This window comes from Protopterus annectens, chromosome 2.part0, assembly GCF_019279795.1.
Source record: "Protopterus annectens isolate FY-2018-M chromosome 2.part0, PAN1.0, whole genome shotgun sequence".
NCBI classification, from domain to species: Eukaryota; Metazoa; Chordata; order Ceratodontiformes; family Protopteridae; genus Protopterus; species Protopterus annectens.
In genome coordinates this window covers 251,086,373-251,103,217 of record NC_056728.1, presented here as the reverse complement: position 1 = coordinate 251,103,217, position 16,845 = coordinate 251,086,373, and the positions used below count along the sequence as shown (strand labels likewise).

General features: G+C 36.4%; 1 protein-coding gene across 1 annotated transcript in view; it reads left to right on the top strand.

Moving 5' to 3' along the window:
• Nucleotides 1–16,845, top strand: part of LOC122792730 — a 1,288,351-nt gene that overhangs the window by 20,779 nt on the left and 1,250,727 nt on the right. The window contains exon 2 of the mRNA XM_044060312.1: nucleotides 15,067–15,460. Coding sequence (XP_043916247.1) covers nucleotides 15,124–15,460 — 337 coding nt within the window. The 5' untranslated portion in view covers nucleotides 15,067–15,123. The remainder of the gene's footprint in view (nucleotides 1–15,066; nucleotides 15,461–16,845) is intronic.

Here is a 16,845-nt window from a genome sequence, read left to right as displayed (position 1 = left end):
CTTTTCTTGACTATCATACCAATTATATCCTTGAATTTCTGAGTCCCTTATTTTCTTTGCCAGTGTTTCTAAATGTAACACAGGTGTTTCTAAATGTAACACAGATAACAAAGGGGAAAGAGGACACCCCTACCTGGTTCCTCTGCTCAAGCAGAAATTATCAGAGGACCTCGCTCAGCAATTTTCCCCTGTGATCACTCTTATAGTCTCCTAATTAACTATATATATATATATATATATATATATATATATATATATATATATATGTCTACATATGAAATTTTTTTTTTTTTTTTTTTTTTTTAGGAAATGCAAGTGCTTCCATTGCCTTGCTCATAAAGTCCCAGCTTACTCTGTCAAATGCTTTTTCTGCATGAAGACCCACCACCAACAATGGTATTTTCTTACCTTCTGCTTCCCTCTGGATCATCAGTGTTCTGTTAATGTTGTTAAATCTTTGCCCTCCCCTCCACAAAACCACACTGATCCGTATCTATCAATGTTTGCATTACTTTGCTATTCTTTTAGCCATTGTAGATATGAACACTATATAATTATGGTTTAGTTAAATGAGCCTGTATTAAGCTGGATCTGATGGATCTTTACCCTCTTTAGGTATTACAACTACCACTGGTTTCTTTTGGTACTTCTCCTCCTCTTAAAATACTGTTAAACAAAATATTCCAGATCTTTCAGTTTTTTCCCTCCTAGCTTCCAAACTTCCACAGTAATGCCATCTTTTCCTGGGTACTTTGCTCATCTTCTCCTATCCTAGCCATTACTAATTGAGCCTCAACTACCTCTGATCTTGGCATATTTAATTCTTCCATAAACATTTCCATTTGTATCTTTTCTTCATTTTCGTATTTCTCTGCTCTATACAGACTTTCATGAATTTCTGAAATATTTGTAATACCTCTACAGGATCTTTTTGTTACCTTCCTTGTTATATGCTCCCTAAGCCCTTTGTACTTTCTGTTTCCTGAGTCCTTGTGCCAAACGTTTTTGTGCTCTAATGTTATGAAAACACAGTTGCTTAACAGCAATCTTTTTTTAAACTTGTGTATATTATCAGTGTGATCCCTTATTTTCTGCTTAGCATTCTGCAATCGATCCTTTTCTTGTTCTGTGAGATTCCCCATATTCTGCAGTACTTCAACATTTGTCAATCCCTCTAAGTAGTTCTTGTTACTTCTTAACCATAGTTCCCTTTCTTTTATTTCCACCCTATTTTTAAACTCCACCTTGATTTTAGTTCTTATTGATGCATGATCTGAAATAGATATTGGATGCGTGTTTAGACCTTCAGTTAAATGCACATGTTCCTGTGAAGTGTAAATTCTGTCTAGCTCAGCCCAGTTTTTATAACTTGGAGAATAATATGCAATTTCACTCCGAACTCCTGTTATTGAAATCACATCTTCCATGCCAAATATTTTCATAAATTTCTTCAAAAGTCTACCCTGTTTTGTTATACTTTTCCTTTTGAGCCCCCCAGACACATCTTTCATGCTGCAAATCAAGTTCCAGTCCCCACATATAAGTAATATTCCTTGGTGAAACTGATTATTTATTTTCCCCAGAATTCTCTTAAGCTCCATTATAGGAGTTTTAAATGGAATATAAATACATACTAGTGTAATCCTCCTCCCTTGCCAGTAATGTGCCATTGTTATCTTTTTTTATCCTCCTTTTATCACTATTGTAGTCCCTCCTTGCAATTAATACAAGTACTCCTCTTTTTCTTTGTCCCAGATATTCCGCTGAATAACCATCCTGAAAACCTTTCTTTATCAGATTCATATCAGTTCTTTCAAAGTGCGTCTCCTGTAACATAACTGTTTGCATTCTACATTTTTAATATAGTTCACTATTCTTTCTTTTTAGTATTTGTGTGAGACCATTGAGATCATTGACATTTAAGGACATCACAGAACGCCTAATTGTATTAAAAAGCCATTATTCGCACCTTTTATGTATAACACATTTTTGTTAAATGTCTAATTCCAGCTTTTGTGTTACATTCATACACTGCTTGGCAGGTTGAACTTTTGTATAGTTGTTTCTTGTCATGTCCATTTGAGCCAGTGTCGCATAGTGCAAAAGTTTTTTGTTTTATTGAAAGCCCTCCAAAAAAAACTGTAATATCGCCCTAAAACCTCATACTAAGTCAGAAGACTATATACATCTTCAGATATTGAAGTTTTACCCTCCTATTAGAAATAAGTGCCCCAAAGTGATGACTACACTCGCAGACTTGTTAACCTAAAAGAAAGAATTTCCATGCTAAGATGCATGGAAGGAAATTATCTCTTGAGGTGGGACACAGGATCTGAATGGCCTACATATAGTAAGGCCTTATTAAGTTTAATTCTGTTGACTGCTAAAAAACCGTTGCTAGAAAATGGAAATCATAATCTAAACTGGTTGTGTTTGAAATATTGAATATTTTAAAAGGCATAAAATAATTGGAAGTGGGATCTCTAGAAAAGGAAGGAGAAAACTACCTGGAAATCAAAATTGTGGGAGCAATACATGCAGAATAATGTTCAGGAGGAGGAGTGAGGTTTAAGGAAAGGCAGGAATTGAGCCAATTTATGAACTGGACTGAATGACAGTTGCTATAAAAAAGTATGTATAATGCATATAAATGAAACAAATGTTAATATAGTTTGCTTTCTTTTCCACTAATGTGTATGTGAATATGTTTTAAGTGATTATTTAATAAAGATGATCACATATTTAAAAAAAAGTTCAAATTAACATTTTCTGGAAGGTGGAACAGTGGCACAGCAGGTAGCTTTGCTCCTTTACAGTAAGAGGTTTTCCGGTTCAGGTCTCCAGTGGGGGTGCCTTCTGTGCAGAGTCTGCAGGCCCTTTCCATGTTCGCCTGGGTGGTTTCCTTCCTTATTCTAAAGACATGCAGTAGATGGGTCAGGGACTCTAAATAATTTTGTATGTTTGATTGTATAATTTGGAAGAAAGACCTGACAACTGTCTTCCACCCCCCCATCTATCTTGTAAACTCTGTGGGTAGTGGTGGCTGTCCACAGTGTCACCCTAGGCGTCCGCTTTGAATCGTAAGAGATGATGAGGATACCCTTGAAAGGTTTGGAATGCTGCATTATTTCACGTATGAGTGATTTTAAAGCTATTTTGGATTGGAGGGGTAGATGGTATGCTGCAGCTAGGGCAAAAGTGTTGCTTTTAGTGGAATATTGATTCCAAGCTAGTTGGGGTCATGACCATTCAAATAGGAGCTTTAGGTAGTAAGAATAACTTGTTGTTTTAAATGAGTGTTCCACAACCTATTCTGATCTCCTGTAGTGCATCATAATTATCATATAAGGTGGCAGCTGAGGTTTAGTCTGATTTAAACTCTGATAACAGCTGTGTCAGTGGACTGAGTGAGCAGGACTGAATAAAGTTATTGTAGTTTTACTATGCTTCCAGGGCTGGGTAGAACTGTCTTAATTAGTTAAGACCTTTTTTTGAGTATTATTACTAAGTGTTGTGGACTAGGGTTAGTTTCAAGGTGTCTGTGTATTAGGAATGTGTGTAGCAAGAATCCGTCTGCACATGCAGATACTAAAGGAAACCCGGCAATCCTGTTTTGTAATGATTAAAGCTGTATACACAAGCAAATGATATCAGAAAAAAAATCCTTAAACTTGGACAGGACACGGATGACAGTCTAGAGAGAGGTACTTAACCCTGGTTCTGCAAAATAAGTTATGTTGTCTTAAGAATGACCAAAGGGCAGCCACGGTGGTGCAGCGGTTAGCGTTGCTGCCTCTCAGCAAGAGGTTCTCTGGTTCGATTCTTGGCTGGGGTGCCTTCTGTGCGGAGTCTGCATATCCTCCCTGTGGTTGCGTGGGTTTCTGCCGAGTGCTCCGGTTTCCTCCTACATCCCAAAGACATGCAGTAGGTGGATTGGACACTCTAAATTGGCCATAGGTGTGAGTGTGTGTCTTCTGTGGAAGGTTGGGCGCTGGGCTGGCAACAAGACACCGTAAAACTCCACTGCCAATCATGAGCGGACAGATGATCCGCTGTGGCGACCCCTAACCGGGAAAAAGCCGAAAGAAGAAGTCTTAAGAATGACCACAACTGGGGTGAGGATGGGGCAGGTAATTAGAACTGCCAAGATCACTTTGGCGGCAAGTTGTAATAAAATACTTGTGCAGAATTTGACATATAACATTAAATAGTGTAAGAAAGACTTGGTAATTCTGTCAGATTATAGGCCTGCTATTTAAGCAACCCCGGCAAGTTTTTTTATAATTTTGATTCTCTTAATAAGATAGAGCAGAGTTAGTGCTGTGCCCTTTCCATCACATCACTGTTTATTTTTGTTTCATATTTAGCTTGTATTCGTTCCCCTTGTACTGTAGCAGTGCACATTATTTCAAGTCTTTAACACAGGCTCCTATTCTGATGCAAGGTCATGTGCTGTTTTTCTTTTTCTTTTCCTTATTCACATATCATAGTTGTAGACCATTTCTGTTTCCAGCTGTCTGTGTAGTCCCCATAGTCTGCAAGCACCAGTTCTAATGTCGGTGTTCTGTCTGGGTAAGTCCTTCACCCCCCCCCCCAGTATTTGTGTCTTTCTTGTCCCTTTAATCTTTGAGGGTAATTTCCCTTCCTCCCCCAGGCTCTTGTGCTCTCTTTTCTCTTGCATTTCTCTGGATACATTTTGGTGGCAGCATAAATTGCCTGACTTCTTCCTTGTGTTCCTAAGCCATTTTAGCTTAGTTGGTGGCAGCATTTTTTATATTTCAATTACCTATTTATTTCTCTCTCTTTTCTACCCCCTCTTGCATATACACTTTTTCTAGTCTAGCACAGAACATCATTATTGATAACGGCAATTCTTACGATTGTGCTGGCTCCTCTAAATTAAAATAACTGTTCTTAACATATTTCCTGTTGTACCTCTTTATGAGCGTTATTCCTTGCTTCACAAACCATTATTAGTAACATACTATGGTAGCTGTCCTTAGCAGTGTACTTAAGCCTATGTATATGGTAAATGCATTGTATTCTGCTGTTCCTTATTAAATTTGTGAGAGACCCGATTACTCCGTCTGTACTTCTTTATAACTTCAAGCTAGCTTTCTTCACTGTTCACTGAAAACCACTTTTTCTCCTTATATTTTGTTTCAGTTTGGTGCTGTACCTTCTTCAAGACTAAAACACTCCTCCTGTATCCTTTCACATTTTCGTTGCTTTTACTTTTTAACACATTAAGAATGTTTTTATACTCTATTTTCTGTGCTCAGTTAGCAATTTTTCCTCACAGCAAGAGGTTCTCCGGTTAGAGTCTCGTCTGAGGTGCCTTTTTTGCAGAGTCTGCATGCCCGCCTTGCGGTCACGTGGGTTTCCTCCAAGTGCTCAGGTTTCCTCCCACATTCCAAAGACATGCAGTAGGTGGATTGGACAATCTAAATTGGCCATAGGTGAAAGTGTTTCTGTATCTGTCTTTTGGAAATGGTCAAAGTTTCATTGTTAACTACACCTATAAGTACTTGTGTAGTTTTTGAGATTTGTCAAGCTGTCCTGCCAAAAAAAAAAAAAATCCACTTACCCTTGACTGATTCTTCTTTCTTTATTCTAGAGTAATATGCTATTCATTATCTTTCAGCATGTCAAACCTTTCAGCAAGCTTTTCTTTCTAGGTCTTCTGTGGACGCTTCTTTTGCTCTCAATGATACTGAATCTATTATTTAATAAAGCTTCTCTTGTGCCCATTCCACAACAATTCTCTCAGTTTGTGGTCAACTCCCTATCACAAGTGCAAGACCAAAAAATAAACTGAATTCAAAGAAAAACAAAAAAGTGCATTTCAAAAATAAATTTGCCTTTACAGAGCATTTTGGTAGGGGCTTTGCAGCCCCTGACCTGGGGAAGCTACATCCCTGCTACTTTCAAATCTAAGGGCCTGCACCTTGTAATAAGGATGTCCTCAGACTTCTGTGTATTCCCATTACATCATTTATGCTTGATGGCAGAAAGAAAACAGTAATCTATTCCATGGGTTCACATTACTCTCTGTAGAAAAGTAAGATGAAGGGAGTACTTGAACTACGGTGTGTGGGGGGGTCCAGACCCTGCACCCTTGCCACAGTAAACTTCAGCATTAATGTAGTAACACCTGAAGTGGAGTGTCACACCTCCAGCAGTCTACATCATCTTGCATTCCAGAGTATCTTTACACAAAAGTAAGCCTTTTGTGAATAATAAAAGCTATTAAAACTGTACAAATTGCATTGTTATAAGTATTTGTGGGGAAAATAGTGACTTCATAGTCTTTACTTAAATACTGTTTTTCCTTACTATCACAACCCTGCTAGGGGGCATATGCTGAGATTATGAATACCACACTGCCATTACACTGGAGTTTGATTGCCATGAGTCTGTCACTAATTCTGATGATATCTTTTACTGCCTTCTGAAGCCACTCTCTCCACAATTCCCACTCCATTATTAGCCTGTCCCCTTCCTGAGTAGTAGACTCTGGATCCCAAGCCAAATGGCTTTGCTGCACTGCCCTTCCATCTTGTCTCTTGGATACATAGGCTGTCCAGTGTCCTCTGTATCATTATGTCATCCACTTCCAAGCTGCGTCCCATCAGTGAACCCACATTAAGTAAACTGTTTAACCTAGACATATATTTTCAGAACATTGTTGTTAACCAGACGTAAGCTTCCATATGGCAACAAGAAATTCCTCTTTGAGTGCATGATTGAGATATTTACATAAATGCAAACATATGCTTAATTGTTTAGTAGAATGAGTAACACAAATATTTCTCAAGATTTGCAACTTGCAGTGCAAATTTGAAAGACAGTTTTCTTTGACATCTAAAGTTTCACCTGATGTCATGCAACAGTTAAGTCACTTTCTTTGAAGTATTAAGTACATATGGAAATATTGCGAAGCAACGAACTGCCACACCACAGAAAAGAAACAACGTACCAGTGGAAAAACACTTTATTCTCTCTAGCGCCTCTGCTCAAAAAAGCCTTCAAGGAGTAACAATTCACATATACCAAAGGTATTTATAACACTAACCACTTAATTATTCAATTAAACATTCAATTAAGCATAAAAATAAATATATTCTTAAAACAGTACTTTAAATTAAACTTTTCCAACAGCACTCTGTATTTAACCCTTTAGGAATTAGTTTCATATTTCAAAATAAAAATCATTTCTTTCTTTAAAAGTATATTTTTTATTTTACCTTCACTGACTTCATTTATAAAAAATCTGCTCTAATAAAGTAGTCTGCAAACTATCACATTTTCCCCCATGAAATTCAGAGAAATGTTGGGCTAAGGGACTTTCTAATTTATTTGCCCTTGTATCCCTTAAATGCTCCATAATTCTAGTTTTGAACATTCTTTTAGTTTGACCCACATAAAAATTTTCACAACCACATTTAATGGCATAAATAACTCGCTCTGTCCTACAATTAAAATGGTCATTAGGTTTAAAATTAATTCCATTCATACGTGGAAAAAAATTAATTACATAAGGACAACTTTTACATTTCCCACGTGGTACCATTCCTTTAATAGCAATTTGTTCATATATTTTCTCTCCAGGTATACAAAATTTAGTATGCACTATCATATCCCTTATATTCCTCCCTCTTTTATAAGAAAAAGTCAATTTCTTTTCTAATAATTCATTAAGCTCTCCATAATTTCTCAAAAATTCCCAAAAATGTAAAATACATTTCTTAATATTTTCACTATATATATTAAATGTGGAGACCATAAAAATCTTATCCAATTCTTTATGATTCATAATATGTTTGTTATTTTGTTTTTTCCATTTTAATCCAGCATTAAATCTTTTATCAAATATTTTTTCTATACTTAAATCAATTAATTGCTTATCATACTGCCTTTTTATGAACATATCTGTAGTATATTTAATCTCGTTTAAAATTTTTTTTTCATCATTACAAATACGAGATATTCTTAAAAATTCCCCACAGGGCAAAGTTTCCATAGTATGCCTAGGATGGCAGCTTGTACCCATTAAAAATTCATTCGGACAATCAAATTTTCTATGAATACCTGTAGCAATAGGTTTGCCTACAATACCCTGTAAATTAATATCTAAAAAAGAAACTTTTAAACCACATTGTATACCGTCAAATAATATTCCAAACCTATTCAAGTGTATATCTTGTACAAACTTCTCAACCACAGATTTACCCCCATCACACACAAAAAAATAAATCATCAATAAATCTAAAATAATATATAACATAATTATTAACAAAAAATTAGTGTAAATATATTCATATTCCACCAATCCCATAAAAATATTTGCATACATGGGTGCAAATGCAGCACCCATGGCTGTACCTTGGATTTGGAAAATTTTATTATCAAAATAAAACTTATTATTCTCCAAACAAAATTTAACTAAATCTAAAATGTAATATGTTAAAGGAGAATCCCCCATCTGTTTATTTAAAGCCTCTATTCCAAAAGAATGTTTAATATTGGTATAAAGGCTTTTGACATCTAAAGTCAACCAATACATATTCTCATTCCAAATCACATTTTTAATTCTAGCCAGAAAATCAAAAGAATCTTGTATGTAAGATGGAAGTTTCTGTGCTTCCTTCAGCAACACTTGATGTAAAATTACCCCTAGATTGTTTCGGCTAGTAATTATTTTTTGCACAGTCAGCCTACCAGGGAGATTTTTCATGTCTTTATGGATTTTTGGTAGGCAGTAAAAATAGGCTGGACTACAATCTTCGATGTTCAACTTATTCTCAACATCAGTATCTAACCAGTAACCTAATCTCAAACCTCTTTGTATTAAACTCAAATAATTTTCTTTAGCTTGTAATATAGCCTCATAAGAGGCTTCGCAATATACAGACTGATCTACTAATAAGTCCATACACATTCTGTAATACTGAGTATAATGCATAATGACTATTTTGTTTCCCTTATCTGAGGGCTTTACAATTAAGTCACGTTGTTTAGAAAAATCCATCAATTCAACCCATTCATTTTTGGATAAATTAAAACTTACTTTCCTCTTGTCTAAATTATCTAGTAATGAATAAATTTCAAAACTTAACATCATCTGAAAGTTTTTTATTCCTTCATGCACAAATGGTGGCATGAATTTATTCCTTGTGTTAACTGCGGACGTATCTATAGTGCAGTACGCATTTAATTCACTAACACAAGATGTAAATGAATCATTAATAGAATCATAACTAGATTCTACTCTGTGAGTTATTCAAAACAGTTTTTATCCCAACTTTTTTTTAACAGCGATACAATGAAAATAATACCAAAGATGTAATTTAGGAACAAATCTAAATAGCTCTACTTTACATTCATATTTTTTTGGCAAAACAGTTGGTACAAATTTTAAACCGTGGTTCAAGACAGAATAAATTTCATCACTGATGTAACAACCAGATAAGTTGACAACTATATTAGAAACAAAGCACGAACAAGAGTTAATACCATCTAGTCCTTTTGTTTTCACGCCATTGACGAGGCGGCCCTCCTCTCTGTTGTTCCTGCTCTGTGTAGCTTCTTTTTTGTTGTTGTTGCCTCCCATATGGTCTTGGGGGACGAAAATGTTCAGAAAAATAACAATTGTCTACTGGTGAAGGCAAGGGTGGAAATTCAGAAGCTAAGTCACTATCACTTTGTTTATGTATGTTTGATCTCACATTAGTATTAGTAGTACTATCAACTCTCTCCCTCTGAGGACCGCCCTTATTATGGCGACCCATTCTGGAATGTGATTGCCGATTGGATCCACCAAAGAAGGCTGTGCCCTTATCAAAATCACGAAGATCCCTTTGTATTTTACACATCTTCTGTTCCAGTACTTTTTTTCTCATGCACATTAAGTTTATCCTGAATCTCAGTAAGACAGGATTCAAATTTCACCCTGTCCAGAGCAGACATTAAATTTGTACACACCATGCTGATTTCCTTTTTGATATTAGACAATTTAAGAATATCCCGTTCTATAAGAATATTGAGCCATTCAATTGAGCAATGATGTGCCGCATTCTCCCATCTCTGTTGGAAGACTTTATCAGTCGCACACGTCCCAGTGAAGGGCTCTGATGGAAATTTCACTGCTCTTAAGCCTCTAGGTACTATATCAAGATCTACGTACCTTTGCAGGTCCGTATAATTATAGAAAGTGAGCATTTCTTTGTCCATTAAATTACTGAGCTTGGAAATGAGGGTTTTAACTTCTACCAGATATTCCATAGAGCGCTTGCCGATATGTGCAAAGGGATTATTTGCTCGTTTATTTCGAGTTTCAGTCAAAAAGCGCTCCCACACTGGAACGCCAGATACATTTTCTATAACCCCACGCCTCTCAGTTCGTTCAGAGTTATGCTCCACATTGGTATTAATGATGCCATCAAGAGTCCGTTGAGAGGTACCAGAGTTTTCCTCCCTGAAAATCCTCGGAATATTGATAGCTGGATCACTGGCCATGGAACCAACAATGAATACTGAAGAACAAATTGCAAAGCAACGAACTGCCACATCACAGAAAAGAAACAACATACCAGTGGAAAAACACTTTATTCTCTCTAGCGCCTCGGCTCAAAAAAGCCTTCAAGGAGTAACAATTCACATATACCAAAGGTATTTATAACACTAACCACTTAATTATTCAATTAAACATTCAATTAAGCATAAAAATAAATATATTCTTAAAACAGTACTTTAAATTAAACTTTTCCAACAACACTCTGTATTTAACCCTTTAGGAATTAAAGTTTCATATTTCAAAATAAAAATCATTTCTTTCTTTAAAAGTATATTTTTTATTTTACCTTCACTGACTTCATTTATAAAAATCTGCTCTAATACAGTAGCCTGCAAACTATCACATTTTCCTCCATGAAATTCAGAGAAATGTTGGGCTAAGGGACTTTCTAATTTATTTGCCCTTATATCCCTTAAATGCTCCATAATTCTAGTTTTGAACATTCTTTTAGTTTGACCCACATAAAATTTTTCACAGCCACATTTAATGGCATAAATAACTCGCTCTGTCCTACAATTAAAATGGCCATTAGGTTTAAAAATAATTCCATTCATACGTGGAAAAAAAATAATTACATAAGGACAACTTTTACATTTCCCACATGGTACCATTCCTTTAATAGCAATTTGTTCATGTATTTTTTCTCCAGGTATACTAAATTTAGTATGCACTATCATACCCCTTATACTCCTCCTTTTATAAGAAAAAGTCAATTTCTTTTCTAATAATTCATTAAGCTCTCCATAATTTCTCAAATTCCCAAAATTGTAAAATGCATTTCTTAATATTTTCACTATATATATTAAATGTGGAGACCATACAAATCTTATCCAATTCTTTATGATTCATAATATGTTTGTTATTTTGTTTTATCCAACATTTTAATCCAGTATTAAATCTTTTATCAAATGCTTTTTCTATACTTAAATCAATTAATTGCTTATCATACTGCCTTTTTATGAACATATCTGTAGTATATTTAATCTCGTTTAAAAATTTTTTTTCATCTGGAAATATTGATTATTTTCATAATTACTAACCGCTAACAATATATTGGGTGTATGTTATAAAAAGACCTTGACAATTAATAAATGAATTTTATTTAACATTTGTTTACAGAGAAACTCTGACCGGACAGAGCCCATTTTCAGTGGAGGCCTGGGGAGACGCAGTCCAGATGCATGTCTTTGGAATGTAGGAGGAAACAGGAACACCTGGAAGAAACTCACGCAAGCGCAGGGAGGACATGCAAACTCCAGACAGAAGACACCCTAGCTGAGTATTGAACAGGAGAACCTCTTGCTGTAAGATGACAATGCTAACTATTGCACCACTGCACTGCCCATTAATTTTTCTTTCTCTCACCACGGCATATCCCATCGTACCCCTCAATAACATGTAGGGCTCTCAGTTATGGAAACGTGAACATAAATATGAAAATATGAATTATACATGACTAAGATCGATTAATTTCTCTGCTGCAGTGTATCTTAGATTAGCAGTTTTGGTTTTGGTGTCCTTTTTGTTAAGTCCTTGCACTTTTTAATATTGCCTATTATTAGTTGGTAAGTCATTTAGTAAATGAAGCCATACCCAAAAAGTTCTGGATGCTATAAGGGGCTATGGGTTTGAACTTGATACAAAAAGTGCTAATAGGCTTGAATGAGTAAATTCACTGTGGAAACTGCTAAATTAAATGTAAACCAGTCCTGCCTCTTAGTTGCTTTTGTACACACTTCCAGATTCAAATACCTGCAAGTCTACGTCATATTCTTTAGACCTGTGCATTAGCTACTGACTTCGTATAGAGATGATAGCACTAGTAGAATTTCCATTATTGTGATTCAAATAGCCTTTGATGTTCATCAGGTTTAGCTCTTGTAACAAGGCAATGGTGCCATACCTCTCAAGTGCCCACGTTTTCACAGATTGTTAATATTTTTCTTCATAAATTTAGATTGAAGTCTAGACTAAATAATGACAGACATTTGAGTTTCAGACTTCATATCCTTCAGAAAATGCATACTAACGCAACACCCGTTATTCTAGTAACAGTCTAAGTTTAACAGTCTGTTTATAAGACCGATATTTCAAATATGTCCCTATTTTTGGGCCTTTATTCCCCCCGTTTTTTTTTGTTTGGCTTTGTCAAGATTTGTTGCATTGTGAGGTTGACAAGTACGAATAGTATTAGCAGCATTAATATAGCAGAACTAAAAATGTAATCACTTGAGAATAGTTTTCTTAACACAGCATGTATGAAGAACTGAGGGCACAAGCATTAAACCAAAAACACTACATTTTTGTACACTGTGGACAAGCAATTCCAAATAGTGGAACAGTTTGCTGTGGGAGTGAAATAATTGATAGAATATTAAATAATATTAGAATAAATTTACTTTATTTTAGTTATATATAAAGTTAGGTTCGTAAACAGTATTTGAGCATAGGTTAGAATAATTTGTGTGTTCAGGTTTGTGTGTTCAGGTAATGTAGGACAGTTATTTTATTTGACAATTGATATATCAGGTCTGTTGTATGAGTTAAGAAGTGGTATTTTTTTGTCTTTAATGGGGGTGTGATGTGTGCTAGGTAGGAGTGGTTGCAGTTATGTGGAGGGATGGAGTGTCTGGGGATATGAGGATGGGAGATTAACAAAGGACGCATCTCTAATACCCAGTGGAATTCTGTCTGCCACACAGGTAAGCACTCCAAGCTGTATAAGCTTTAAGTAAAATGTGAAAAAACGGGTAAGAAATGTTAACATGGTGTACTAAAAAAAAAAAAAAAAAAAAAAAAAAAACAGCAGCACTTGCAGAATATCCTGGCAAATTGGAGAAGGGAGTAATTGTGGCACCACTAAAAGCAAACAGCAGACCAGACTACAGTAGGGAGATACATAGCTCACTCTGCATTGCTTGATTATACTCCCACATTGTAAGTGTATAAGCAGCCAAAAATAGTCATCGTCAGAAGCGGGTATTATTACCAGTTGAGTTATAGAAAGAGTTGGGTCAAGCAAGCAGTCAGGTTTCAGCCATACACAAGTGTCCAACAAGAGGATGTAGGCACAGGATGGGTGTTGTATATACTGTTTTTGGTAGCAGCCCACTTCAACTGTGAGTGACTCTGGGGAGGTAACTGTAAGCATCTGTGATGCACACAAGCATAGAGCAGGAGCATGTAACTGCAGGGGGTTTTGTTGCTGTATATGTACAAAACCAGTTCAGATGCAACTACGTATGACTCTGGACAAAGACACTGCATCATAGGCCATGCACACAAACATGTATCTGAAGGATATAGGTGCATGGTGTTATGCACGTTATGTTTGTAACCAAACAGTTGAGTTGTAGACTTTGTGGATCACTTAAATTACTGCTTGGAAAAACAGTAAAACTTTTTCCATCCTTTAGATCTCACTCCGTAAAAGCTGTGACTACTACTTAGGCATTTTTCCAAATGCATCCTTGGGTGATATCTGTACAGCAGCTACATGGGCTTTACTGAATATTTTTGCAAAACACTTCAAGCTGGATATGATCTCTAAATATTGGTCTCCCTTCAGGGCTACAATTATTAGAGGTATGTTCCCATGAAAGTGGCCACGCAGGAGTGTAAGCTTGGTGCACTGCTCCACTCTTTGATGATGGACCTCTTAATATTCGGTTTAATAAGGTACGTGCTTCTTCCAGATGTAAAGCTATGATTTAAGTAAGTCCTTCCTCATCACCACACCCTCCCTCCTTATCCTGTCTTATTACTGACATGTTTATTTATTTTGTGGTTGTTTTGTTTGTTACCACTCCACCTTAGCATGGTACAACAGAGGTCTGGCGAGGAGGCTACTTTTGTGGAGAATTATGGCTAAAATACAAAGAGTTTGTAGCCTGGGAGAATTTTGAACTGAATTGCCTAATGCCTGCTAGCCTTAGTTTTACTGTTGAGGAAGATGGACTTGTACTTCATATTACGCAAGATGTAGATCAGCATTTTTTTCTTCTACTTCAAACAGTTAAATGGAAATGTGTTTGTGCTTTTTATTATCAAATGTTTGGCTATGCATAAAAAGATCATTTGCTTTTTGTGTAAAACTTTACTAACATCTTAATTGTTAATATGAAAAAAAAACATAGGCAGGATTTTGCCTTCAAACATCATTTGTGGCATCTGAAGACCTAATGTATTTGTATTGTTGGATCTTATAGTAAATGGGTTGTATTTTGGACCTTTTGGTATACAGATTATAAATGATACGTTTTGTTTGTTATATTTATATTGTTAGCATAATGTGTTAACAGTTACTTAACATTGTTCAGTGCTGCTTATGCATTTTTGAGTATGTACGAGTACTGTATAATCGGTAATAAAACCAGATAGTAGCTGAGGCACCAATTTTTGGCTCATTTATTTTCCACATTTGAAGCTAGACTTTGTGGACTGTTGGCCTGAATTTGCTAAATGACTTCATTTCCTTACATTCCTTTCAGGCAGAGAAAATTGTTTGATTTGCAAGCATCTGATCGTGCATCCACAGACAGCTAATTATGTCAAATTCAAGTCCTTTGTATCCAACACATTTTGGGGCTCCTGCATTGTTCTTACAACCTTCTGCTCCAGTGCCTGTACCCTGTATGTCCTCTGAAGAAAGCTTTTGCTATGGTCATTTTTCACCTGGAGCATATGATTGCCGTACTCAGAATGAACTAGAGTTGAGTCCAGTTGCAATGGCACCATTTTTTGCAGGTCCCTGTTACATGACTACACCAGTGTATGTAGCTGATAAAGCTGCTTTATGCCATTTTTCCAGGATTACTAATCCAGTGGGAGCACCTTTCCTAACGTGCATACGTATGAGCACAGATCATTTCAGCAGATTCCAGGGTAAGTTGCTTTTGGTTTGGGTTTTCTTTCCTTTTTTGTATAAACAAGGCTTTTGCGGTATGAGCATTCGTTACTTAAAGTAAATAAATAAACTGGAGTTTGAGAACTCTGACAGTTCATTCCTATTTGCTACATCAGGTAGTTTTGTGCTATCCTCTTGAGCTAGAAGACGCTGGGATGTTCTAAGTTAAGAACAAGCATGTATTTGTTTGTGTACTGATGTATGTATATCTGTAGATGTTGTGCTATCTTGGTGTTTTTGTTAGGCTAGTAGTGACGGAAGCAGTCATTGGAAGCATCTTTGTGTGTGTTTTAACACTGGTGTATTTACAAGGCTAATGAAAATAATTACAGCTTGCAGAATAATGTGGGAAAAAAAAAAAGCTGTCATGCAAGGAGCTTTCTCACAGGTGCAGGCTTATATAAATCCAGTCAGTTCAAATACAACTTGAGTCCAGCTCAGTAGTTCAGTACAGACTTTCCAGCTGGTCTCCAAAGCAATGCAGTACTTAAGTGTCAGTCTTGCAACTGATTTTTCTTGTGTATGCAGGTAGCGTCTCTGTCAGGGCAACAACTTCCCATAGTTTCACTTTTCATTTTGAATAACAGCTTTAGTTCTCTTCAAGGACCTGCAGCGTGCCCTTTCTCTTTACTCCTAGCTTTCTGGTGACTCTTTCCCCGAAACCTCTCAAGAGTTCACAGATTTGTCTTCCTTTGTAATACTAGCTGATTTATATTACCAGAGAGTTTTTTCTCCATATTAATTGCTGTGGGTACCTGCCTCACTGTGACTTAACTGCCTGAAATGCCTACACTTTCCTTGTATGGCACACTTGCTGATATAAACCAATGTACTATCCCCCGAGTATGCATATATTAAATGTTTGTAAAATTAATACATACTAAATATTTTTTAAGTCCCTTACATAACTGCATTATATGCCTAAAGCGAATTAAGTGTTCGGGCGGCACAGTGACGCAGTGATTAGTGTTGTCACCTCACAGCAAGAGGTTACCAGGTTCAATTCTCAGCTAGGGTGCCTTCTGTGCGATGTCTGCATGTCCTCTCTGTTTCTGTGGGTTTCCTCCTGGTCCTCCGATTTCCTACCACATTCTAAAGGCATGCAACAGGTGGATTGGACAATCCAAATTGGACCTAGGTAGGTAGGTGTGTGTGTGGTATGGATGAACGGCTGTGGCAGGGCTGGCCACCCAGCAGTGTAAACCTTTGCTTCAGATGATCCAATCCCATGTACAAAAATGGGAAAGGGGGTTGAGGATGGATAGACAGGTTGACATGGCCTACTGCTGTGCTCGGTTCATAGATTAGTACTAGGCTAACTGCCCTTGTGGGCCATTTTAAGCCTAGCCAATTAACCTATGTG